This window comes from Pongo pygmaeus, chromosome 23, assembly GCF_028885625.2.
Source record: "Pongo pygmaeus isolate AG05252 chromosome 23, NHGRI_mPonPyg2-v2.0_pri, whole genome shotgun sequence".
NCBI classification, from domain to species: domain Eukaryota; kingdom Metazoa; phylum Chordata; class Mammalia; order Primates; family Hominidae; genus Pongo; species Pongo pygmaeus.
Window position 1 is genome coordinate 28,506,164 of NC_085931.1, and position 27,185 is coordinate 28,533,348.

General features: G+C 47.1%; 1 protein-coding gene across 4 annotated transcripts; it reads left to right on the forward strand.

Moving 5' to 3' along the window:
* The first annotated feature begins 2,759 nt into the window (after positions 1 to 2,759).
* On the forward strand, positions 2,760 to 27,185 carry PEX26 (peroxisomal biogenesis factor 26). Of its 4 annotated transcripts, none has more exons than XM_054470173.2 (6): positions 2,760 to 2,905; positions 3,154 to 3,464; positions 4,727 to 4,867; positions 8,850 to 9,145; positions 10,519 to 10,665; positions 12,956 to 24,629. In XM_054470173.2, the coding sequence occupies exons 2-6, from the start codon at positions 3,235 to 3,237 to the stop codon at positions 13,057 to 13,059; spliced, it is 918 nt and encodes a 305-aa protein (XP_054326148.1). In that variant the 5' UTR covers positions 2,760 to 2,905; positions 3,154 to 3,234; the 3' UTR covers positions 13,060 to 24,629. The 4 variants fall into 4 exon arrangements, with proteins under 4 accessions (XP_054326148.1, XP_063518832.1, XP_063518833.1 ...); XM_063662762.1 differs by having other exon boundaries at positions 2,845 to 2,985; XM_063662763.1 differs by having other exon boundaries at positions 2,845 to 4,109.

A 27,185-nucleotide genomic window follows, 5' to 3' on the forward strand; every position in this document is an offset into this window, starting at 1 on the left:
TTTTTATTTTAAAAAAATTTTATTTATTTTATTTGAGGCAAGGTCTCACTCTGTCGCCCAGGCTGGAGTGCAGTGGTGTGATCTCAGCTTACTGCAGCCTTGACCTCCTGGGCTCAAGCCATCCTCTCACCTCAGCCTTCCGCGCAGCTGAGACTATAGGCATGCGCCACCACGCCTGGCTAATTTTTGTAGAGACAGGGTTTCACCATGTTGCCCAGGCTGGTCTTGAACTCCTGAGCTCAAGCAATCCTCCCTCCTCGGCCTCCCAAAGTGCTGGGATTACAGACATGAACTACTGTGCCCCACCTGAAGGAACCAGGATTCTAGCCGTGCCTCTCATCTCCAGTCCAGTGTGCTTTCTACTACAAAAACAACTCATCCCCTACTGCAGCAGGCTGAGCAAATCTGCCTCCTCAGATAAGGAGCCACACTGAGCCCTCTGCCAAATGGAAGGAACAACCCCAAGTTCCAGAGCCTAAGTAGGGCTAGGAAAGGGGTCGTAACGAGGATACTGGCATCTCAGGTGCTCTGCTAGCTTTCCCAAAATAAATCAATTCAAACAATACAAATATTAATATGGACCTGGCCTTATACCTCTGAAAGGACTGTCCTTATTTCCACTGTGTTTTTTGTCTCAAGGATGAGGAAATGACAGGAGAAGAGGTGATTTCAAAGGCTGTCCCATGAGCCCCAACTTAGAGAGAGAAGGTTAGCTAAGTAAAGATAATACCCATTTATGTTCCCCCAGAGGGAACGAATTCGCTTCTGTTTAGGATTTCTGTGTCTTCACTTGAGAAAGTCTAGGTACTTGTAGACATAGAGGAGATGATATGTCCCACTGGATGTGTGTTGAGGAATCCATTTGGGGGCATAATAGTGCTAAACAGTGGTTACATACGGACTGATATGAAGCCCGGGAATAGTTGAAAATTGGGTGAATCAGAAATGGAAACAATCATATTTTTATATGGTTTCTAGCTCTCCTCTCTCCTGCCTTAAATATCTTGACCTCATTCTGGCTGTCTCACTACTAAATAGGCAAATTTACTTTTAGCAAGGCTGCTGCTTTTAAGACTGTGCGTCCATCTCCTGGAGAAATTTGGAATAGCAAGAAATTTGTTAGGCATTAAGGAAAGGGACTTTTCCAGGCAGCAGCCGCTTACAGCTGGCTGCTTCTGAGCATGTTTGGTCTTCCCAGGCCTGGCTCACATTTTCAGTGCTTAACGTGCATGGCGCTTTATGCGCAATATTACTTAATTCTTCCCTCAGCCATTGGGAGCTAAGGACAAACTGTTATCCCAATTTTACAGGTGAGGAAATCGGAGCTTATTTAAATAAATTGCCGAGGTCACACAACTAGTAAGTGACAAAATCTCAGTCAAACCGAGGCTCTTTTGGCTCAAAGATGTGTATTGAGCCCTACTCTGCCCTGCAGGGACAGAACTAAGTATGTTTTCTATTCAGGGGATGCACAGTCATTCCATGAGCAAGTTACACAATGTAAGATAAGGACATTGTGAAAAACAAAACCATACCGTACATAATGCACTTTATAGTAAAGTACTGGGAACAGAGTATTTGGTAAATTGTAACTATAATAATAATTTTAAACAGATCCACAAATCACACTTATTTTCTGTTTCATCCGGGCTTTGCCAAGCTTCCCACATTTGTACTAGATCCTCTTGGCTTTAGTTTCTCCCCAGTTCTCTACCCTTTGAACTCACTCCAAAGCTTCCCTAGAATCTTTGCTCTCCTAGAAATTAAACAGGCACCTGCCCACATCATACATCCCCTGCCCTTGTCACCAGACATACACACATCCATCTTCTGGGCTTTCCGTTCTCTTGCAGAAAAGTCTGCAAGGGAAGCTGAGGCAGAACCAAGTCCACCAGACTCTGAGGAAAGAGAAGTATGGACCCTGTAACCAGATAAAAGTGAAGCCAGGATTTCATTTATTTCACAAATACTTTTTGACTACCTATAGATGACAGGCACTGTTCAAGGCATTGAGGTTCCCACAGTGAACAAAAGAGACAAAAACGTCTGCCTTTGTAAGTTTATATCATAGTGGAAGGAAATAGACAATAAAAAAAAGTAAAATATAGACATTGGTATGTAGATGGTGATAAATGATAAGGAGAAATATAAAATAAAGACAGATTGGAAGTGACAACAGTGGGGAGGTGGAATTGGTATCTGCATTTAACGTTGTTTTCTAAGAGCAAATTCAGGGTGGGGCAGAGAACAGTGAGAAAATGAGGCCCTTATGCTCAGCGCCCCCATCCTCGCCTCGGTGGGGTCACTATTCATTTTGGAACATTGCCCTTGGGACCAACATATTCTCAGTGGTCCTTGTGAAGGTTTCCACCCTAAGTCCCTCATCCTCACCAGGCAATATTCATTCCCCTACAGCAAACTCCGGAGGCAACGCGGAGAAAGTGTGAATCAATTCAAGACTAAGGTTGCCAAAATGTTTGATCAGCTCTGCGTCAGCCTTGACATTACATTACAGATCCCCTGATCGCCACCGTCGCAGAAGCTCTGAATTAAAAGCGTGCATGTAGCTGCACATCCATTGCTGGCACTTCTTCCGTTAGCCTCCGCTGGAACTGGTTAGTGAGGACCCCTCCATTTCACGAGACAGCTTCGGTTTTGTTTTGTTTTGACTTCCGCACCCCGAAGCTGTAGCACCAGTTTGTTTTCTCACGGGATAGGGGCGGCTTCCGGGCCGCGGCGTGCTGGGGGTTGTAGTCCGCACGCTCCCGCCTGCTTCCATTACAGAAGGCGATGGGCCAAGAGCTGAGGAACTACAACTCCTAGAGGACCCCGCGCCGCCGGGACGCCGCGCGGCGGCGGGGCTGGGCGAGCGCAAAGATGTCCGCGCCCGCTGCCGGGAGGCGAGGTGAGTCTTTGATCGTAACCAGGAGCCCGGAGCTGAGGCAGTTCCTGCACGTGTCGCGGGGCCGGAGAAGCTAGGGCCAGGTATTCCAGGGATGCAAGAATCCTGCAAATCCGGCGTGTAAACTGCTTCCCCAGCCTCCAGGCGAGCCCAGCTTTTGCCTCAGATAGGTCCCTTCCTTTTCCTTCTCGGGGAATCGACCTCGGGAAGGGGTGTGGGCAAAGAGATGAGGACTCTCCCTCTTCGCCCAGGCCAACTCGGGATATCCCGGAGCCTCTGGGGAGGCGGTCACTCCGACGTCTGAGGACCTGGGCCTTGGACCCGGACTCGTTATGAAGAGCGATTCCTCGACCTCTGCAGCTCCCCTCAGGGGACTCGGGGGACCCCTGCGCAGCAGCGAGCCGGTGCGCGCCGTCCCGGCCCGGGCGCCGGCCGTGGACCTTCTGGAGGAGGCGGCCGACCTCCTGGTCGTGCACCTGGACTTCCGGGCGGCGCTGGAGACCTGCGAGCGGGCCTGGCAGAGTCTGGCCAACCACGCCGTGGCAGAGGAACCCGCGGGCACGTACGTGCTGGGCTCGGAAATGAACCGATTTCCGGGTGCTGTTGTGATGGGGCTCAAGGTCTCAGGAGTTCTGTCCTTCCCAGATTGCCCACAAGGAGCTTTACACCTCGCTTTCATCAGTGGTTTGTCTCCGAGAGGGTGGTCGCTCATGGTGTGCCCATTCTACAGAGGAGGAAAGTCGTGTAACAAGCTTAGTGGAGAACCCACAGCCAATTATTTGCTCCTTGTTCCAGGGTAGAATGGCATGATGGGAAGCTGAATGTGTATTAAGTGCTAAGTTCTGTCAGTAAGCAGGTGGTAAAAGTCCTCTCCCAGATACCTCCGCCCCCCCCCGCCCCGCCCAAGGTTGGTTATTCCTGAACTTGGCTGATGATGGGGAATGGGGGTCATGGCAGGAGCAGTGTTCTGGTCCAATTAGAGGACTGGATTAAAGAATTAATGCAGGGCCAGGAGCTGGGGCTTACGCCTGTAATCCCAGCACTTTGGGAGGCTGAAGCAGGATTGCTTGAGCCCAGGAGTTCGAGACCAGCCTGGGTAACATAATGAGCCCTCTTCTCTACCAAAAAGAAGAAAAAGAAAAGAATCCGGAGGAAAAAACCTTGGGCTTGCATTGCTCTTTCTAATGCCACCAGCCTTGTCTGGCAGGTGAGGGCGTCATTTCTTTGCGTTGTAAAGTTGGGTTAGGCCACGCCAGGGAGGCGGTAGGTAGAATAGCTAAAGTTGACCACAAAGGAGGATGATCTGGAGAGCCCTGACTGTGTTTTAGGGGACTGGGTGGGAGCTCATTTCAGTGAATGCAGAAGGCTTTGCTTCTGGGTGTCTGGAGGAACCTTACTAGGTGGTGCCTTTTAGCCAGCTGTGGAGTCTACACCTCCACTCAGCCAGAAACCTTGCTCCAAGCCCATTTGTTCACAGAGCAAACTCTTAGTTCCAGCTCTCTTTTCACCCACACACCGGTGCTGTGTGTTATTTCCCCCTCAGGATTACCCTTACTCTTCATTTAAATCTGATTTCACCTGGATACAAAGATGAACGTTGAGCAACAGCTGACTTGCCTCTTGAAAGAGGGTTACAGGAACTTTTAGTTCCTGGGGGAAAGGGCAGCCCATGAGACCAATTGTGAAGCCCATCTAAATACTAACAGGGATGAGAGAGATGATGGCTGCTGAGTTGGGAGCTGGAGAGGAACAGTCCCAAGGTGGAGGTGGGAATGGAAATGGAGGGGAACCACTTCTAACTGAAATTGGTTTTTCTGCTGACAGCTCCTTGGAGGTGAAGTGCTCCCTGTGTGTTGTGGGGATCCAGGCCCTGGCAGAAATGGATCGGTGGCAAGAAGTCCTCTCCTGGGTCCTTCAGTATTACCAGGTCCCTGAAAAGCTACCCCCCAAAGTCCTGGAGCTGTGGTAAGTCTTCTTTGCTGACTCATCAGATCGGTTCAGAAACGAGAGGATTTTCATCTCCTCTCCTAAATACCTACTCTTTTCCCCTTCCCTACTATTGCCCTCCAGATCTGATTCTTTCCCTTCACTTTTTTTTTTCCCAGACTTCCATACATAGCAATAAAGAATAAGGGAGGAGGAATTTAGGAGTAGAAAGATATAAAGAAGGGAGGGAACAGGGAATAGGAGCGACGTGGGATGACAGAGTGGACAGAGCTGAAAGAGCAGCTTGCTACATCCTAGGAATTCCTAATTCTTAAAAAAAAAAATTGTTTTGTTTTGTTTTGTTTTTTTGAGACGGAGTCTTGCCCTGTCGCCCAGGTTGGAGTGCAGTGGCACGATCTCTGCTCACTGCAAGCTCCACCTCCTGGGTTCATGCCATTCTCCTGCCTCAGCCTCCCGAGTAGCTGGGACTACAGGCGCCCGCCACCATGCCTGGCTAATTTTTTTGTATTTTAAGTAGAGACGGGGTTTCACTGTGTTAGCCAGGATGGTCTCCATCTCCTGACATCATGATCCACCCGCCTTGGCCTCCCAAAGTGCTGGGATTACAGGCGTGAGCAACTGCCCCCGGCCAAAAAAAAAAAAACAAAGTTTTTAAAATTGACACTTGTAATTGTACATATTTATGGGGTAAATTAGATATTTCAGTATATGCTGTGTATATGTTGTATAGTGATCAAATCAGAGTAGTTAGCATATCCATCATCTCATGCATTTATCATTTGTTTGTGACAAGAACATTCAAAAGCCTCTCTTCCAGCTATTTTATAATATACAATACCTTACTGTTAACCATAAGCACCCTACCGTGCAATAGAACACCACAACTTATTCCTCCTATCCCATCGTAACTTTGTACCCATTGACGAACCTCTTTCCGTCTTCCTTTTCTTCCTTCCTTTCCCAGTATCTGGTAACCACTGTTCTACTGTCTGCTTCTATGACATCAATGTTTTTTTTTTTTCCAAAGATTCACATGAGTGAAATCATGTAGTATTTATCTTTCTCTGCCTGGCTTATTTCATTTAACATCATGTCCCCCAGGTCCACCTGTGTTGTCATGAATGATGAGATTTCATCCTTTTTTATGGCTGTATAGTATTCCATTTTATACGTGTGCGTGTGTGTGTGTGTGTGTGTGTGTGTGTGTCTATATATATATACACACATATACACACACATATACACATATATATACACACACACACACACATACACACTTTATCCATTCATCTGTTGTTGGACACTTAGGTTGATTCCATATCTTGGCTGTTGTGAATAGTGCTGCATTAAACAGAGGAGATAATGGATTTCTAGATCATGTGGTAGTTCTATTTTTATTTTTCTCACCTGGCCATTCTTGAGTTTATTTTGATGACACCCAGTGAGAGTTCCCTGTACCTAGAAGAAGGCGTTGGGACTCTTGATGTTGGAGTGTGGCTTGTGCTGAAGACACAGGACCTGGTAGGGCAGCAGGAACTTGATCTTGGAATTGTGGAACTGCTTGACTGTCGGCCGGTGGCACTTGCTGGCTGCAGTCTCCTCCACCTTCATGATCTGGATGGTGTAGGCCCCGGTCACAGTGCTGGGTGCTCATCTTGGTAGCACTGGGTGACAGCACCCACAGTGGTCAGGTCCCGCTATTCTGCGTTCATATTGTAGATGCTGCAGTAGGCATTGTAGTGTAGCCAAATGCCAAAGTTCTTCACTTGCAGGGGGTTTATGGAACACCTGCCCAGTAGACACTTGCTCCTGAAGACTTCATCTTCTTTTTCTTTTTTTTTGAGACGGATTCTTGCACTGTTGCCCAGGCTGGAGTGCAGTGGCGTGATCACGGCTCACCACAACCTCTGCCTCCCGGGTTTAAGCGATTATCCTGCCTCAGCCTCCCTAGTAGCTGGGATTACAGGTGCCTGCCATCATGCCCGGCTGATTTTTTGTATTTTTAGTAGAGACGGGGTTTCACTATGTTGGTCAGGCTGGTCTCGAACTCCCGACCTCATGATCGGCCCGCCTTGGCCTCCCAAAGTGCTGGGACTACAGGCGTGAGCCACCGCACCTGGCCAGGACTTCATCTTCTTTAGTTGAGATACAAATACCAGAAGCGGGACTTGGCAACAACTTGCTTAGGTGCAGAGATTCGCTGGCAGTAGAGGGGCAGCATGTGGCATTTGGGGGTGGGCAGGCAGCAAATAGTCTCTCAGTGTGCCCAAGGCCTTCATGGCATTCTCTCAGCACTTGCCACCACTTACAAAAGGAAGTGCCGTCTTTTCCTATTTTGAATTTTTTAAAGGAAACTGCATTCTGTTTTCCATAATGGCTGTACTAATTTACAGTCCCACCAACAGTGTGTAAGTGCTGCCTTTCTCCACATCCTCACCCTCACCAACACTCGTTTCTTTTGTCTTTTTGATAAGAGCTGTTCTAACTGGAGCAAGGTAGTGTCTCATTGTGGTTTTGATTGGCATTGCCCTGATAATTAGTAGTGTTGAGCATTTTTTCATATACCTGTTGGCCATGGTACGTCTTCTTCTGAGGAATATCTATTGAGGTCTTTTTCCCTTTTGAATCAGGTTTTTTTTTTTCTGCTGTTAAGTTCCTGATATATTCTGGATATTCACTTTTTGTCAGATGGATAGTTTGCAAATATTTTCTCCCATTCTGTAGGTTGTTTCTTCACTCTTAATTGCTTCCTTTGCTGTGCAGAAGTTTTTAGTTTGATGTAATTCCATTTGTCCATTTTTGCTTTTGTTACCAGTGCTTTTAAGGTCTTATTGAAAGAAACGCTTGCTCAGCCCAGTGTTGTGAGGCATTTCTCCTATGCTTTCTTCTAGTAGTTTCATAGTTTTGGATTTTACATTTAAGTCTTGAATCCATTTTGAGTTAATTTTTGTATGTGGGGAAAGGTAAGGGTCTGGTCTCCTGCATATGGATATCCGATTTTCCCAGCACCGTTTATTAAAGAGACTGTCTTTTCCCCTGTGTGTGTTCTTGGTACCTTTGTTGAAAATCAGTTGGCTGTAGGTGCATGAATTTATTTCTGGGCTCTCTGTTCTGTTCTATTTTGTCTGTTTTTATGCCATACCATGCTGTTGTGGTTACTATTATAGCTTTGTGTAGTATAGTTTGAAGTCAGGTAATATGATACCTCCAGCTTTGTTCTTTTTGCTCACAACTGCTTTAGCCATTTGGGGTCTTTTGTGGTTCCATACGAATTTCAGGATTGTTTTTTCTGTTTCTGTGAAGAATGCCATTGGTGTTTTGATAGAGATTGCATTAAATCTGTAAATTGCTTTGGGTATTTTAATAATATTCTTCCAATTGTGAATGAACACGGGATATCTTTCCATTTTTTGTGTGTCCCCTTCAACTTCTTTCATCAGTGTTTTATAGTTTTCAGTGTAGAGATCTTTTACCAGCTTGGTTTAATTTATTCCTAGGTATCTTATTTTTTTGGTAGCTATTGTAAATGGAATTGTTTTCTTGATCTCTTTTCCAATGGTTCACTGTCGCATATAGAAACGCTGTTTTTTGTACATTGATTTTTGTATCCCACAACTTTACTGAATCCGTTTATTAGTTCTGTCTGCAAACAGGGATAACTTGACTTCCTCCTTTCCAACTTGGATACCTTTTATTTCTTTCTGTTGCCTGATTGCTCTGGCTATGACCTCCAGTACTATGTTGAATAAAAACGGTCAAAGTAGGCATCTTTGTCTTGCTCCTGGTCTTAGAGGAAAGGCTTTCAGCTTTCCCATTGAGTATGCTGTTAGTGATGGGTGTGTCGTGGGGGAATTCCCATGAGCATCATCATTTCGTCGGAAAGGGCTCGAGGACACAGTGAGGAGGGGCTGGATAGGAGAAGCATAGTGGTCATGGAAATGAACCAATCATTGAGCACTGACTCTTCTTTTGTTGGGATTGGGTTTTTTGGGGACTGCAGCATTCTTTTATACAGCAAAATGCAAGAGCCTGGAGCTGTGCTGGATGTGGTGGGTGCCTGGCTCCAAGACCCAGCCAACCAAAACCTTCCAGAATATGGAGCCTTGGCAGAATTTCACGTGCAGCGGGTGCTGCTGCCTCTGGGCTGCTTATCGGAGGCTGAGGAGCTAGTGGTGGGCTCTGCAGCCTTTGGTGAGGAGCGGCGACTGGATGTACTTCAGGCCATTCACACAGCGAGGCAGCAGCAGAAACGGGAACACTCAGGCTCTGAGGAGGCCCAGAAGCCAAACCAGGAAGGTAGGACATTATCCCTCTGTGACCTCTGTAAAGTGGACTTGTGGGCTTGCGCTGTACCTCGGGGTCTGCCGTGAAACTCCTGGGAGCTTAGGAGGAGTTCTTTGTATGAACTCTTGGGTCACAGAATAGGAGGCCTGTTGAGTTGCTTAACAAAGTGAAGGCCAGATCCTCCAAAGTTGGCAGTGGAAGGAGAATCTCCACATGGGAAGGTGTTGCTGGGTCTTGGGACCTTGACTTGTCTTTTGAAAGTCATTTTCCCATTGGAGTCCTCTGATGAGGTCTCTTGCTTCCAGCATACTGGTCTGGGTGGGATGTCCTTCCTCCTTTAAATGCTGGCCCCAGTACAGACACAGCTGAGATCTGCTGGGATAGCCAAAGGAATATAAGAAACTAATTTGTAGACCCTTTCCCTGGTCCCTGAATCTTTTCCGCCTTTTTCCTTGAGTGATGATCTAGTCTGGTTGTGAATACTTCCAAGGACAGAAAGTCACCATCTCTCTTTTTTTTTTTTTTTTTTTTTTGAGACGGAGTCTTGCTCTGTCGCCCAAGCGGGAGTGCAGTGACGCGATCTCTGCTCACTGCAAGCTCCACCTCCCAGGTTCACGCCATTCTCCTGCCTCAGCCTCCCGAGTAGCTAGGACTACAGGTGCCCGCCACCACGCCTGGCTAATTTTTGTATTTTTAGTAGAGACGGGGTTTCACCGTGTTAGCCAGGATGGTCTCTCGATCCCCTGACCTCGTGATCTGGCTGCCTTGGCCTCCCAAAGTGCTGGGATTACTGGCATGAGCCGCCGTGCCTGGCCTGAAAGGTTCTGAGAGGTTTTAAAAAACTTTTACAAAGATGCATTCAATATAGTAAATAATATACAGTCAAAATAAGTAATAAACACGAGGAAAACAATTTATATTCATGAGTTTTGCAAGAGTATCTGCAGTTAAGGTATGAAGGCTTTAGCCAATACTTAGTACACTTTTACTCAGCTCTTTTTTTTTTTTTTGAGATGGAGTTTTGCTCTTGTTGTCCAAGCTGGAGTACAATGGCACGGTCTTGGCTCACTGTAGCCTCCACCTCCCAGATTCAAGTGATTCTCGTGCCTCAGCCTCCCAAGTAGCTGGGAGTACAGGCGTACACCACCATGCCTGGCTAATTTTTTGTATTTTTAGTAGAAACGGGGTTTCACCATGTTAGCTAGGCTGGTCTTGAACTCCTGACCTCTGTTGATCCGCCGTCCTCGGCCTCCTAGAGTGCTGGGATTACAGGCATGAGCCACCGTGCCTGGCCTGCTCAGCTCTTAGAAGCAAGCACAGAGGTCGGGGTCAGGGAAGCTGATTCCCATGACATCCCTGAAGCTGTGCTCTGTCTCCCTGGCCAGGCTCTGTCTCCCACAAGTTCCTGTCACTACCGATGTTGGTTCGCCAGCTTTGGGACTCTGCAGTGAGCCACTTCTTTTCTCTGCCCTTCAAAAAGAGCCTCCTGGCTGCCTTGATCCTCTGTCTCCTGGTGGTGAGGTTTGATCCAGGTAGGTGGTGGAGACTCTCCCCCATCCTTCCTGGGAAGGGGTTGTTGCCAGGGCTGAGCCTGTGGGAGTGGGTGTTTGTCAGAGTCCTACTGGGGAGGGGAGTCTCTCCTATGACATTTCCCCTGAGTCTGTTCCACAAGGAGGAATTGCTAGACTGGGTGTGAGCCAGCCCCACCCAGAAGGAGAGGCCAGTCCTGGAGTCTATGAGAGCAGCCGGGAGAAAGTCCACTTGGCCCTGCTAACTCCTGAACATGGACTGAGTCATAGCCCTCCACTTTTTCTAGGGCTGAACTCTGACTAGAACCTCGGAATTTAAAAAAACTTCCTTTTGGCCAGGCGCAGTGGCTCACGCCTGTAATCCCAGCACTTTGGGAGGCCGAGGCAGGCAGATCACCTGAGGTCAGGAGTTCAAGACCAGCCTGGCCAACATGGTGAAACCCTATCTCTACTAAAAATACAAAAATTAGCTGGGTGTGGTGGTGCGTGCCTGTAATCCCAGCAACTGGGGAGGCTGAGGCAGGGAGCATTGCTTGAATCCAGGAGGCGGAGGTTGCGGTGAGCCAAGATTGCGCCGTTGCCCTCCGGCCTGGGCGACAAGAGCGAAACTCTGTCTCAAAAGAGAAAAAAAATGTGGAAAATAGAGAAAAGTATAAAGAAGGGCATAGAAATCTGCTACTTTGCTGTGCTTTCAGTCTTTTTCTGTGGATATAGAGATTGTAGGCAGTTACATGTCACACATATGCTTTTAAGCATGGCCTTAAATCGCTAACTATTCCAGTTCACAGGAATGCCCCTAAGTAATTTAACAACCCCTGTTATTGAACATTTGGGTGATTATTCTGTTTTCTGCCTCGCTGTGAAGAAGGAATGAGCTCCCTAAGTGATATTTGGGAACAACCCTGGTTATTTCCTGAGGATTGACCCCTCAGGTGCATGAAGCCAAACTTGGGCACTCGCTCTTTTAGATTTTTTTGTGTTACTCAGTGTGAGTTATGTTCTAATCTGTACTCTTCTCATGAATTTAGACTTAGAATATGATTAAATAAGTTTCAAAATTTAAGAGGAAATCAGAAACCCTTATACTGGTCCCTTCAAATGGTTTGTCTGTTTTGAGAAGTGCCATTTGTTAACTTAGTCTTTAGATTCTCCCTGTTTCCCCGTTTCTCTTTCTCTTATTCAGTGAGCTTTTTTTAAATATTTATTTATTTATTTTTATTTTATTTTATTTTATTTTATTTATTTAGTTTTTGAGACAGGGTCTTTCTCTGTTGCCCAGGCTGCAGTGTACCGGCGTGATCTTGGCTCACTGCAACCTCTGCCTCCTAGGCTCAAGCGATCTTCTCTCCTCAGCCTCCCAAGTAACTGGGACTACAGGCATGTGCCTCCATGCCTGGCTAATTTTTTATTTTTATTTTTGAGACAGAGTCTTGCTCTGTTGCCCAGGTTGCAGTGGCGTGATCTTGGCTTACTGCAACCTCTGCCTCCTGGGTTCAAGCGATTCTCCTGCCTCAGTCTCCCAAGTAGCTGGGATTACAGGCACACACCACCATGCCCGGCTACATTTTGTATTTTTAGTAGAGACGGGGTTTCGCCATGTTTGCTAGGCTGGTCTCCAACTTCTGGCCTTAAGTGATCCTCTCACCTCAGCCTCCCACAGTGCTGGGATTATAGGCACGAGCCACCATGCCCGGCCAGCGAGGTTTCCTTCACATAGCTCAGAGTTGTCCTTCTAACCCGTCTGCTGAACGCTGAGCAGGGATCCCCTGTGGACAGCTCTGTTTGCTTTACAAAGAAGTCACGAGTTAGCTCTCAGAATGCTCAGTATCATCAGTGTTCATCCCTGGCCACCTCCTGACTGATACAGATTTAGAAATTCTTTATGATTCTTTATGGTTCCTGTAAGCCCTTTAGTCTCGTAAACACTGGTCTCCTAGTGGGGATAGCATGAGGACATTTGAGCCTGCTCTTTCCAAGGCTGCTTCAGAAGGGCCTGGCACAGTGGCCCTGACCCTCAGCAGCAGGCCCGACCCATTAGAACGATGATGCTGAGGGGAGGAGAACCTGCACCTGCAGGCTGAGGACCGCATGAGCCCCGGAGATTGAGGCTGCAGTGAGCCGAACACAGACTGTACTGTACTCTAGCCTAGGCGACAGAGCGAGACCCTGTCTCTAAAAAAACAAAACAAAACCAACTATGTATAATTGGTAGTAGAGTCTCCCAGGGTGGGAGATGGCAGAGTGACAGGTGAGAGGGGTGGGACGTTCACTGTAGTCTCCCTCTGCCCTGCAGCTTCCCCTTCCTCCCTGCGCTTCCTCTACAAGCTGGCCCAGCTCTTCCGCTGGATCCGGAAGGCTGCATTTTCTCGCCTCTACCAGCTCCGCATCCGTGACTGAGGGTCCCTGCGCACCACAACCTCTCTGCTCCTCACGTCTGTGGCCGCAGAAGCAGAGCGACAGAGCGACACATCCACAGGCGCCCCTGGGGAAATGGGACCAGCCTAATCTTGCGGAGTGCACTGTGTCTTGCTGCCTGGGTGCCCTCTCCTTTGCACCCTACTTCGGCTGGTGGTGGTAGATGATGTGGAAACAAAGCGGGACCAGCAGGCACAGCACCTCCAGAACAGTGCCCTGGACGACAAGAGGCCCCTTGAAAAGGAGGGGTTTGGGGACAGGGACTGTGTCCATGAAACATTCCATCTTCTTGGTGAAGGCAAGGGGTTGGTTCTTCAGGTCAGGATGTTAATGGAGCTGGAAGTTCAGACAAAGCCTGGTGAAGTGACCCTTGGCCTTTCACTTCTTGAGAAACATACTTCTTTGCTGGGCATGGTGACTCACGCCTGTAATCCCAGCACTTTGGGAGGGTGAGGTGGGTGGATCACTTGAGGCCAGGAGTTCAAAACCTGCCTGGCCAACATGGTGAAACCCCGTCTCTACTAAAAATACAAAAATTAGCCAGATGTGGTACACGCCTGTAGTCCTACCTACTCGGGAGGCTGAGGCACGAGAATCACTTGAGCCAGGGAGGCAAAGATTGCAGTGAGCCGAGATTGTGCCACCGCACTCTCTCAAAACAAACAAACATGCCCCACAGGACAGTACCTTAATTAGCTAGAGTAGATCTGAGAGGGCCTCTTCTTGCCTGCACTGTGCTCCCCAGAGCTGATCTAATTCTGTATCAATACGCTGTTCCCATGGTCTTGCCATGCGCTTGAAGCTGCGAGAGCCTTCTCACTGTTCAGTCTGGGGTGTGGTTTTCAGAACCACCGGGTTGACTACTGAAAACCAAGTGAGCCTTACAGCTCTTATCGCTGGGTAAAGTGATCTTGCCTGGTGCCTCTTGGTCTTCAGCTCAATTTTCCAGGTGGTCCTGGCCAAGCCTTGCTCTGTTACACTCTGTGCCTCTGCCCACTCTTTCCCCGCCAGCCCCTCCCTCCCACCCTGCAAACTCGTCCATTGGCTGTTTCACCAGGTTCTGCCGTATCCTTGCCTCCTTAGTACACACCATTGCAGGTTCTTCTCTTTCTGTGTCCCATTGTCCTAGTTATGTTCTGTTGTTTGTGTAATGCCCAAATTTTTCTGCTCGTGTGGCCTTGAAAAGTAGGCCAGCCTCAGAGGCTGCTGAGCTGAAAATGGAACTGAGTAATCAGGTGAGCTGGAAGGGATGTGGGGGGCGGGGCAGAGGGGAGACATGGGTTTTGAAGGCAGTGAACAATAAAACCTTAGGGAGGTGGCACCGAGGCCGTAGCGTTTGAGGAGCTGAAATGTTTCAGTGTTGTTTTCTCACCAGCCACAAGCATCTTACGAGTTTCTGTGCAAGGAAGCGTAGAGCACTGCTGTGCTGTCAGGATGAAGAAGGGCTTTCTGCAGGGGCTGGCCTTTCTCTACCCAGAGGCCAAGCAGGCTGCCCTGCACTGTGTCCTTGGTTGGTGTTGATGCCAAAAATAGAGAAGGTGCTTGCTAGCTTTTCCTTGGTACATTTTCAGGGGTTGCAAGTCAACAACTTTTCTTTTTTTTTTTTTTTTGAGATGGAGTCTCGCTCTGTCACCCAGGCTGGCGTGCAGTGGCGTGATCTCAGCTCACTGCAAGCTCCGCCTCCCGGGTTCACGCCATTCTCCTGCCTCAGCTTCCCGAGTAGCTGGGACTACAGGTGCCCGCCACCACACCCGGCTAATTTTTTTGTATTTTTAGTAGAGACGGGGTTTCACCGTGTTAGCCGGGATGGTCTCGATCTCCTGAACTTGTGATCCACCCGCCTCAGCCTCCCAAAGTGCTGGGATTACAGGCGTGAGCCACTGCGCCCGGCCAACTTTTCTTTAGAAAAATGAGTAAAGTAGGTAAACTTCACAGGCCCCTTAGAATTAAATCCTTAGGGCATGGTTCAAGTTTGTAGGAAGCAAATCTATGCTTTTTTATATGGGCTTTTAAGTAGAGCTTAGAACCCTGGGGGGAGAAAGGCAGTCAGGTGAGGTTTGAGATTCCTTCTGTAGAATGATTTCTTAAAATGAAAATCTGGGCCCACTTAGTACCCTAGATGAAACGCTTCAATGGCTTCCCGTGGCTCACTGGATAACATCTAAATTCTTCATGGAATTGAATGTGCTGATTTTGGCTAACACCTCCCCTTTGATGTGGGGCCCCTGTTGATTATACGTGCGGCCTTCCAGCTGCCCACCGTCACAGCTACAGCCCGCTCCCCTTGGCCTCTGTGCCTTGGCTCACACTGTTCCTACTGAAGGCCTAGCACCTGCTCTTGGCCTGGTGAGCACCTCCACCTTCCAGGCTTACTCAAAGAATTCTTTCTGCCCCTCCCTGCGTCCCGGGACCTGTTTCATATCTCTTCTGTTGTCGTGACCCCATGTTCTTGTAATTGTGAACTTCTTTGCTGCCCCTTCAAAGCTGGGGAGTGCTTGTTGCAGATGCATCCAAGAGGGGTAATTGCGTATCAACAGTGGATTTGTTGGTTGTTTCTACAGGATTCTGAAGCATGCAACATAGAACAGATACCTTTAAATTTAGGGGCGCTAAGGAAAGCGGGAACCAGTAATCCTCTTCTGTGGTCGGATGGGAGGATTGGGGAGGGGGGTGGAATGGAGAGGAAACAGGCTATTGTTGGCCAGCCCTGGGTGGAGGTGGGTGCAAGCAGGACAGGTAGTGCCTAGGGGCGGGGGCGGAGGGTTTGCCTCTAGAAAGGGGCTAGAAGGGATGAGGAAATAGTTCATAGCTTCGTGCAGGTGATCCCTGTTCTGCATGTATGTGTTTGCACATGAGTGTATGTAGACCATAGACCATTAAAAAATACGGAATTCAAAAGTTACAAAAAGGGTATTCATGGAAAAGAAAGGTTTTTTTTTTAGTCTTGCTATGTTGCCCAGGCTGGACCTGAACTCCTGGGCTTGAGCAAGTCTCCCCCTCAGCCTCTGGAGTAGCTGGGCCTACAGTGTGTGCTGCCACACCCAGCTAATAAAATCTTTCTACTCCCACTCTCTATTCCCCAGTTTCTTGCAACCCTTGCCAGTCTGTTTATCCCTCCAGATACAGTCTCCGATAGTAAACTTTTCTTTCTCATACATAAATGATAGTAGTCACATACACTACACACACTGTGCCACATATTTAAAAAACAAAACAAAACTCTTGGCTGGGCGCAGTGGCTCATGCCTGTAATCCCAGCACTTTGGGAGGCCGAGGCGGGTGAATCACCTGAGGTCAGGAGTTCGAGATCAGCATGGCCAACATGGTGAAACCCAATCTCTACTAAAAATACAAAAAAAAAAAAGAGCCAGGCATGGTGGTGGGCACCTGTAATCCCAGCTACTCAGGAGGCTGAGGCAGGAGAATCGCTTGAACCCGGGAGGCAAGGGTTGCAGTGAGCTAAGATCGCGCCATTGCACTCCCACCGGGGCAACAAAGAGTGAAACTTGGTCTCAGAAACGAAACAAAACACAAAAACCTTTCTCAGTCCCAGCATATGTGGAGCAGCCTCATTCTTCATAGCTGTGTGTCATTCCGTTGCGTGATGGGGTCACAGAGCACAGACCTGGTGCCCTTTTCCTTTTTAATATGTGGAAACCCCTCCACTCTTTCCAAAGCCTAGAAGTACAGCAGCCCCAAGTTTAGGGTGAACAGCAGTGGTCAGAGCTCTTTACTATTACTTTTGGGCAAACGCAAGCCAGGCTGGCAACCACCACTGCCGCCGAGGGGAGATAGGAGCAGGCCAGTTCACACTCTGGACGTTCAGTTTCTTTCTAAATCTAGAAGGTGGCCCTTGCCATCCACTTAAAGCAGCCCAAGGAAATGTCAGAAAGAGAAAGTGATGACATGAACCACGAGTAGGGCACCTCCCTGTGCCGTCGTCTGCTTTCCTCCCTCCCAGCCTCCCTGTGCCGTCGTCTGCTCTCCTCCCTCCCAGCCTCCCTGTGCCATCGTCTGCTTTCCTGCCTCCCAGCCTCCCTGTGCCGTCGTCTGCTTTCCTCCCTCCCAGCCTCCCTGTGCCGTCGTCTGCTCTCCTCCCTCCCAGCCTCCCTGTGCCATCGTCTGCTTTCCTGCCTCCCAGCCTCCCTGTGCCATCGTCTGCTTTCCTCCCTCCTAGCACGGAAAAGCCGTGGGGCTGATGGACTTTGGCCTCACACGCACCGATGGGGCCTGTGGGAATTCTACTGATTTACTCTCTGGCCTAGTCAAGCAACCCACCCACGGCCTGGCCAAGGTCGGCCTCACTGCCCTGGCCTTTGGAAACTGAATACATGGAGTGTTAACCAGAAAAATGTCTGGCCCTTTTGCCTCGCTGCCTCTGGAAACCTCAGTGTTTCGGGCTGGTAGGAAGCTACAGGACAGACAGTGGGCACAGTGCCTAGCAGCCTGTCGCGCCCCCGCCCGCCTCTGCATTCCTCCAGCGGTGGTGTACGGATCCAGACATTGTTTGCCACCTCTAGGCCTCTTGATAAAACAGCAAATATTTTTCTTGTCTTAAAGCAATGCATTTTAGAAAATATTAATTGCATAGAAGGAAATACAGGACTTGTGTTCCCCCCACTCAGAAATAATTACTATTAATACCGGTTGATTTTCTTTCAGCTTTTTTCCCTCTAATTAATTAATTCTTTTTTTCCTGCAACTCCTGCTTCAGACTTTTTTTTTTAACACCCAGCTTGGCATGGTGGCTCACGCCTATAATCCTAGCGCTTTGGGAGGCCAGAATGGGAGGATTGCTTGAGCCTAGGAGTTCAAAGCTAGCCTGGGCAACCTAGTGGGACCCCATTTCTTTTTTTGGGGGGAGGGTGTTATAAAAGCCCTTTTATAAAGCCATTTTTAAACAAAAAAACCCAAAAAGTTTACAAAAGAAAAAAAGATACAGAAAAAGAATAACTTGCTTCATATGTCCCAAAAAGAGAAAAAAATAAACAGGACAATGCCAACATGCTCAACAATAAAGGGTTCTTTTTCTTACCTTTTTAATACAAAATACAAGCAAAGGATACACATACTTAAAACAGAGCTCAGGAGCAGACACTCAGTCCTGGGTACCCTTCAATAAGAGCAAAGCAGGAGTTTGTTTTTTGTCTGTGCAGATACATACAGACTGGGATATGTAAAAATTAAGTATCACAAAAGACCATCACACGATTCCGCCAATGCATGTTGCATCTGTAATTCACGAACATGGTCAACAAAATCATGTTCACTTCAACCCCATTTCATTTAAATTAAAAAAACCTGGCCGGGCGCAGTGGCTCACGCCTGTAATCCCAGCACCTTGGGAGGCCAAGGCGGGTGGATCTCAAGGTCAGGAGATCGAGACCATCCTGGCTAACATGGTGAAACCCCATCTCTACTAAAAAAATACAAAAAATTAGCCGGGCGTGGTGGCGGGCGCCTGTAGTCCCAGCTACTCAGGAGGCTGAGGCAGGAGAATGGCCTGAACCCGGGAGGTGGAGCTTGCAGTGAGCCTAGATTGCGCCACTGCACTCCAGCCTGGGGGACAGAGCAAGACTCCGTCTCCAAAAAAAAAAAAAAAGTAAAAAACCTTTTAAATAAAGTGATTACATTCTAACTTTAACTTCCTTAGTACCATGCTGCAGATTTCAGCACTGTTAAGGTATTGCAAGAATGCCCAACCCTCTGGTGTCTGATCGTGTATCTAGCAACATTACAGTATGAAGAAAAGAGATGCCCCGGGTGCGACCCCATTTCTATTAAAAATAAATGTAAACACCCAACCCTCTTGGCAGCCCAGGCACTTGAGAACCTGTGGAAAATGGCAGTGTGCAGCCAGCATGGCTGCCAGCTTGGCGTCTTTGTTAGAGAGAGTGGAGGTGGTTAGGAAAGGGCAGGCAGGAAGGGGCCATGTTGGCGGGACAACTGCAAGTGAAGATGGGATTGTGAAGTACAGTCGAAGGCCCACTCACCAAGGGCTGGATCCAAATATGTGGGGTTGGGATTCTGTGACCTACTTCCAATTTTAATATTGACCTGAGCTCATATTTAGCTCTACATGTTTCCCAGCTCATATTTTCCAACAGCCCCTTTGAAACTTTTAGCATCCTCTTGTCACGTTTGTACTATCCAAGGTGGGACGGACAAGTGTCAGATAATAGCAGAGACTTGGTGAAGAAATGAAATCGCTTTTGTAGAAATGTGTCAGCTCAGAAAAAAGCTTTTTTTTTTTTTTTTTTTTTTTGAGATGGAGTCTAGCTCTGTCACCCAGGCTGGAATGCAGTGGCGTGATCTCCGCTCACTGCAAGCTCTGCCTCCTGGGTTCACGCCATTCTGCCTCAGCCTCCCGAGTAGCTGGGGCTACAGGCGCCTGCCACCATGCCTGGCTAATTTTTTTGTATTTTTAGTAGAGATGGGGTTTCACGGCGTTAGCCAGGATGGTCTCGATCTGCTGACCTCATGATCCGCCCGCCTTGGCCTCCCACAGCGCTGGGATTACAAGCGTGAGCCACCGTGCCCAGAGAGAAAAAAGCCTCTTTGACGACGACCTCAACATAATTTACATGGAGAAGTTTCCTAGGTGGAGAACCGATTTGTATGGTCCTTAGAATGTAACCTACAGGTTCTTGCCCTCAGAAAAATGCATGCCTACTTTTACATCACAGGCTTATTTTCCAAATGCAGTAGAGGGCCATCCCTTCTTTGGCTTCTTGCCTTGTCTCTGACCCCACTGACTGCCCCTTTTCTGCCTCCATAGCTAGTTTCTCTTTTTCCTTTGGCTTTTTTTTTTCTCTTTTTTTTTTTTTTGAGACGGAATCTTGCTCTTGTCACCTAGGCTGGAGTGCAGTGGTGCGATCTTGGCTCACTGCACCCTCCTCCTCCTGGGTTCAAGCCAGTGAGGTAGATATTATCATTTTAGAGATAGCAAAGCAGACTCAGAGGGGCTAATGTGCCCAGTGCCCCACCGCTTTTAAATGGTAGAGCTGGGATTTGAACCTAGGCATACGGGTACCAGGATTTCTGTTCTTATCTCCCCCATATAGCACCTGGAATGAGGCCATCCATGTAAGAGGCCAAGTAATAAAGATTTGTTGAATGAACTTGGATTTGGCCTTAGGAATTAGGGAAGGAAGAAATAGAAGCAGCAAGAGTTGGTGAGCAATAACACCCGCCCCAAGGCTGAAGGGTGGAGGTGGGGCAGGGGACGGCTCTGTGCTTTGGCATCTGTTTAGTAGTATCGTTGCCCAGCTCCCTCCAGAGAAAGAGCAGGAGGTGTTCCTTCTCAGATGTACCAGCAATGACAAAACCTGGCGGGTGTCCTCCTGGGTAGGTATAAATACAAGCTGGTAGTTTCATTGGATGACTCACACAGATAAGCCATGCTCTTGGTTACCAGTGGACTTAGCTGGGTCCCAAAGAATGGGCTGCTTTCTCTGGAAAGCTGGGGAGCTGGTAAAATTTTTTGGTCACCCCACCAGAGACATCCTACCCATTCCCAGTCCCTCTGTGGGCTCTGACATCTCCGTCCAGCAGGTACCCCCCTGCTCTGGAACATTCTGGGAATGCTTCCCACTCCCCTTTTAGTACTTGTTTGTGTTCTGTCCTGTTCCTGGATTTCATGGTCTCCATAGTGACAAGTGCCTGTTTTCGGAGGTGCTAAAGACAATGGCTAAAAGATGTGCTCTATTAATCCTCCCAGGAAACATATCATTTTGCAAAAGGCTTTTTTTTTTTTTTTTGAGAAACAAGGCCTAACCCCAATGGAGTAATTTACTGCGTAAATGAGAGACATTGCAGGATTGTGGTTAAGAGTGTGGGTCCCGGATCCATAATGCCTAAGTTTGTATCTCTTTTTTTTTTGAGACAGAGTCTCACTCTGTCGTCCAGGCTGGAGTGCAGTGGTGCAATCTCGACACACTGCAACATCTACTTCCTAGGTTCAAGCGATTCTCTTGCCTCAGCCTTCTGAGTAGCTGGAACTACAGGCATACACCACCACGCCTGGCTAATTTTTGAATTTTTAGTAGAGACGGGGTTTTACCGTGTTGGCCAGGCTGGTCTCGAACTCTTGACCTCAAGTGATCTGCATGCCTCAGCCTCCCAAAGTGTTGGGAATACAGGCATGCGCCACCACACCCGGCCTGAGTTTGTATCTTGACTTACCTGCTTTGACCTTCAAATAGTCTTTCCTGTGCCTCAGTTACTTCATAGGTTTGTTGTGAGGATTAAATGGTGCTAATCCATGTAAAACACTGAAAAGGTGCATAGCATGTAGTGAGTAGGTGCTAGTTATTATTACTGTTGCTCTTAATTAAGTGAGATAAGGAGGGGAGAGTTGGAGTGGTAGAACCCAGCATCTTGTGAACATCGCACCACAGAAAAGGCAGCGCTTCTGATTCCTGTTCTCAGCCTAGGAACTAGGCTTTGCAAATGGCTCTGAATTTTTTTTTTTTTTTTTTTTTTTTTTTTTTTGAGATGGAGTCTCGCTCTGTTGCCTAGGCTGGAGTGCAGTGGCGCAATCTCAGCTCACTGCAAGCTCCCACCTCCCAGGTTCACGCCATTCTTCTGCCTCAGCCTCCCAAGTAGCTGGGACTACAGGTGCCCACCACCACACCTGGCTAATTTTTTGTATTTTTAGTAGAGATGGGGTTTCACCGTGTTAGTCAGGATGGTCTCGATCTCCTGACCTCGTGATCCACCCACCTCGGCCTCCCAAAGTGCTGGGATTACAGGCGTGAGCCATCGCGCCAAGCCGGCTCTGATTTCTTAAAGAAGTGCTAAGCCTTTTTATATGTTCATTTAAGACAATGTTCAATTTTCTAAGTATGCACTACATTCATAGGGTTTTTAAAAAGGCTTGAAAAAGTCTAGTGTGAAAGCCGTCTGTATTAGTCCATTTTCACACTGCTTTAGAGAAGTACCAGAGACTGGGTAATTGTTGAAGAAAAGAGGTTTAACTGACTCACAGTTCTGCATGGCTGCAAGGCCTCAGGAAACAAGCAGTCATAGTGGAAGGCAAAGGGGAAGCAAGGCACATCTTACATGGCGGCAGCAGAGAGAGTGAGGGGGGATGCCACACTTTAAAACCATCAGAACTCGTGAGAACGACTCACTATCACAAGAACAACGTGGGAGAAACTGTTCCGTGATCCAGTCACCTCCCACCAGGTCCCGCCTCCAGCGTGGAGATTACAATTCGAGATGAGATTTGAGTGGGGACACAGAGCCAAACCATATCACCTCCCATCTCTTCATTTAGCAAGTTCACCTACCCCAGTGGCAGCCATGGCTGTTAGTTTTTTTTTTTTTTTTTTTTTTTGAGACAGAGTCTCATTTGTAGCCCAGGCTGGAGTGCAGTGGTGTGATCTCGGCTCACTGCAAGCTCCGCCTCCCAGGTTCACGCCATTTTCCTGCCTCAGCCTCCCAAGTGGCTGGGACTACAGGCTCCCACCACCACGCCCGGCTAATTTTTAGTATTTTTAGTAGAGATGGGGTTTCACTGTGTTAGCCAGGATGGTCTCGATCTCCTGACCTCATGATCCACCTGCCTCGGCCTCCCAAAGTGCTGGGATTACAGGCGTGAGCCACCGCGCCCAGCCATGGCCATTAGTTTTAAATTTACTCTTCCAGAGGTTTTTTCCACCAGTAGAAAACCAATATGGATATAGATCCTAGTTTCTTCTCTTTTTTATAAAAAAAACTGTAGTATATTATGTACTCTGTTTTATTCCTTCCTTTTTTTTTTTTTCTTATAAAAAATACAGAGATGGGGTCTTACTACAGTGACCAGGCTGGTGTTGAACTTGCCTCAAGTGATCCTCCCATCTTGACCTCCCAAAGTGCTGGGATTATAGGCATAAGCCACCACACCCAGATGATTTTTTTATTTTTCAAAGAAGTGGCATGATTTTGATGACAATAAAGGACAATATGTAATTAATGTAATTATAATACAGCCTTCTAGAGGCCAGGTGCAGTGGCCCATGCCCGTAATCCCACCACTTTGGGTGGCCGAGGCAGGTGGATCATGAGGCCAGGAGTTTTGAGACCAGCTGGGCCAACATGATGAAACCCCATCTCTATTCAAAAAATCTAAAATTAGCTGGGTGTGGTGGCGTGCACCTGTAATCCCAGCTACTTGGGAGGCTGAGGCACAAGAATCGCTTGAACCCAGGAGGCGGAGGTTGCACTGAGCCGAGATCGAGCCACTGCACTCCAGTCTGGGCGACAGAGTGAGACTCTGTCTCACACATACACACACACACAAAAGTATAAATATATAGCTTTCTAGATATAGGATTGGACTTGGTTCTGGCTCTGTTACTAATTTGTCCTATAACTTTGCATAAGTCATTTAATCTTGGGTCCAATTTTTCTCACCTTCAAGATGGGGACAAAAATTACCTTCCTTGGCTGGGTGCGGTGGCTCATGCCTGCAATCCCAGCACTTTGCGAGGCCAAGACCAGCCTGGCCAACATGATGAAACCCCACCTCTACTAAAAATACAAAAATTAGCTGGGTGTGGTGGTGCACACCTTTAATCCCAGCTACTCAGGAGGAGGCTGAGGCAGGAGAATCTCTGGAACCCGGGAGGCAGAGGTTGCAGTGAGCTGAGATCCTGCCACTGCACTCCAGTCTGGGCGACAGAGTGAGACTCTGTCTCAAAAAAAAAAAAAAAGAAAAAAAAACTTACGTCCCTCATTTTCTTTATAATAGTGTTGTGTAAAATGAGTAAAAGTCTATAAGAAAAACTTTGAAAAGTATTAAGTGATACACATGTGTATGTGTGTGTGTGTATACATATACACATATATATATAATATATATACACATATGCAATGGAGTAATGAAAATACTACATAATAAATATAAAATGGATTAAAACTATTTAAAATAGATGCATGAAATGGCTGAATAGATATTGATGTTTGCATATAGGCACATTTAGTTGGATTAAGTTAGATTTAAATGGTCCAATAGAGGACTGTGCATACAATTACATAGGCAACCGCAAATCAACCCTTTCTCTGGGTTATCTAAAATAATCAGGTACTAGACCAAAAAATGACATGCTGTCTGCCTTACGTTTTAGTGATGATTTGTAGGAAGAGGAAGGTAGGGGCTGGTGGTGGAAAGGTAGTACAGTTTGTGAGGGAATGTTCTGTATGACTGAAGACAAAGTCTGGAGATTGGTGGGCCAGAAGGTGTGAATCTACTCTGAAGGACAGGTAAGAGTCCAGCCCAGGGAAAAAGGTGCAGATGGGTAGGATTTGGGTGGGTACCTGAATTAAAAAAATGGATTTGTGAGGCAATATTGCTGGAGTCAAAACCAAAAAATCAAATTGACCAGGGTGAAAAACAGCCTGGGGCCTAGCATGGCTCTGCTGCCACGTGGGATGACTGGACCTCTTTCCAGGTTCATGTTAACAGTCCATACTACTTATGGTATATGTGAAATGCTTTCTATTCATTCAAGCAACCTTACTAAAAACACCCCATGAAAATAAAAGTCTATATCTTCCCTTCAATATACATTCATATGTGCTTATTATAAGCATATATCTACCACTTTGAGTTTGGCATTATTCTTCATTTAATGTTATTACCTATTCAGCTTCCAACATTATCACTTCCTTACTACACACATTTGTTTCCTAGGACTGCTGTTAACAAATTGCCACAAATGTATGGCTTAAAACAACAGAAATTTATTATCTCACAGCTCTGAAGGCCGGAAGTCAGCCAAAGCCTCTGCCTCTGAAGGCTGTAGGCAAGATTCCTTCCTTGTTTCTTCCAGCTTCTGCTGGCTCTAAGTGTTCCCTGGCCTGCGACAGCACCACTCCAATCCCTGCCTCAATCTTCGCTTCACCTTCTTCTGTACTTCTGTGTCTTCTCTGCCAAGGATGCATGTCATTGAATTTAAGAGCCACCCTAATCCAGGATGATCTCATCTTGAGGTCTTCAATTACATCAAGATCCTTATTCCAAATAATGTCACATTCCAAGATTTTAGGCAAACATATCTTTGGGGGGCCAAAATTCAATCCCCTAATCCACGTTAGTAACCATGCAGCGTTCCTTCTTATTTCTAAGTTGACCTTTTCAGCTCTTTCTATTTATTGTTATTATTATTATTTTGGGGATGGAGTTTCAATCTTGTTGCCCAGGCTGGAGTGCAATGGTGCAATCTTGGCTCACGGCAACCTCCGCCTCCCAGGTTCAAGCAGTTCTCCTGTCTCAGCCTCCCGAGTGGGCGGTATGACAGGCATGCGCCACCACGCCCAGCTAATTTTATATTTTTTAGTAGAGGCAGAGTTTCACTATGTTGGCCAGGCTGGTCTCAAACTCCTGATCTCAGGTGATCTGCCTTTCTCAGCCTCCCAAAGTGCTGGGATTACAGGCGTGAGCCACCATGCCTGGCCAGCTCTTTCTAACTTAAAAAAAAAAAAAAAAAAAAAAAAAAGATGATACTTGCAAAATACCTCAAGTGTACCTCATTTACCTCAAATATACCTCATGGTCCAAAAGTATTTAGTAAGCAACATGCCATTATAGAAAAACACATAGCTTGTGGCTCCAACTTTAAAACCAGAATAACCAAGTGAAAAGTCAGTACAGATTCTTACTTTTACTTAAAAAATCAAAGGTACACATTGGGAATTGAACTGCTATGTTTTTTCTTCTTTCTAGAGATGTGACGTACATATTTTCTGGTCAGTAATATTCTACCAATGGCACTAAACCAAAGCAGGTAGATGACCAGCGATGCTGTTTACTACTTCCTACGCATGCTGAGATAGATGAGTGGAACACCATCTCGGTAGGAAAGAGTTTGACAGGAAGAAGAAATTGCAGAGTCCCTACCTGTCCCAGAGAACCTAACAAACTGATCTATATGGAAAGGATTTTCAGCAAACATTCACAAACACAGCTAATATGCTGGAAAAAGAGGATAGCTTTTAGTCTATTTCCAGCACACGGCCTACACTCACTGGTACCCCATACAACAGGAATGAACGCCGACTTAGCATTTTTGCGTTCACAGCACTAACAACTAAAAGGCACACAGATACTCTGATCTTTAAGCAGATAATCATGGAATTCTCAACATCATATCCACTAGGTTAGGCGGAGGGTTCATCTATAAAAGTATTTTTCCAAAAATAATGCTTAAAAGAGACTTCCAGAAACAGTGGGACTGTATCAGGATCAACAGAAGACCTCTTGACCCAAAGATTCAAATATAGAACTAGGAATTGATTTTCACATGTAGTTTTTAGGTAAAGGACATCTCTTTCAGTTGATTCCTACAGCCAAGACTAGCTTTGATCCTGGGAGATTCAGAAACCTCAAGACAGGTAGCTGGCTTGAGTAATATCCTAGATAACAGTCCCAGTCAAAAACCCCATTGAGGTTGAAGGACTGGCAGCTGACCTATGTGAAAAAGAGCTATCAGTGCATGAAAAGACTCATGCTGATTTTGACCTTCCTCTGGCCCTTTGCCCTCAACTGCTTGGTGGGGAGTAGTGAGGAGGAGGAGCATGTAGCCCCCTCATTGGAGGCTGGAGCACTGCTGCAGAAAGTGATCTCTTACTCATACTTCAAGACACTGCCTAAGTATGACCACCTGTATGGACCCTTCCCTAATGCCCAGGATCAAGAAAAGAATGTGTCCACCTTCCAAGGCTCAGAGTAGCTGCACAATGACCTAAGTCAAAACCCGATCCAGAGCAGCAGTGATGAAATCACCCTCTCCCTTAAGGCCTGGCATTACAATGGCCTCATCCTGCATGTGGGTAAGTCAGCTCTCCCATGGATGGTACAATCTCCTTGGTCATTAACCTGAGTTCTGGGGCCTTTGAAGCTATTGAGGAGCCAATGAATGGAGAATTCGACAATGCCTGGCATGATTGAGGGTGACACATCATGGCAGGTGATGGCTGAGGAGACAGAATGCCCAGAAGACTCATCTTAGGTGGTTGAGTAGGAAGTTTGTGAAGCAGGCGGTGGGTGAGATGGAGTGGGTAGAGATTCAGGTATGGAGATGTCAGTGTCTAACTTTCTTCTAGTCTTTGCAATTTCACAA

Excerpts from the sequence above, each read along its gene's own strand:
- PEX26 (XM_054470173.2), top strand. The coding sequence starts at position 3,235 with ATGAAGAGCGATTCCTCGACCTCTGCAGCTCCCCTCAGGGGACTCGGG. Across the intron at positions 9,146-10,518 it reads CCAGAAGCCAAACCAGGAAG|GCTCTGTCTCCCACAAGTTC; the intron begins GTAGGACATTAT and ends CTCCCTGGCCAG. Across the intron at positions 10,666-12,955 it reads GGTGGTGAGGTTTGATCCAG|CTTCCCCTTCCTCCCTGCGC; the intron begins GTAGGTGGTGGA and ends TCTGCCCTGCAG.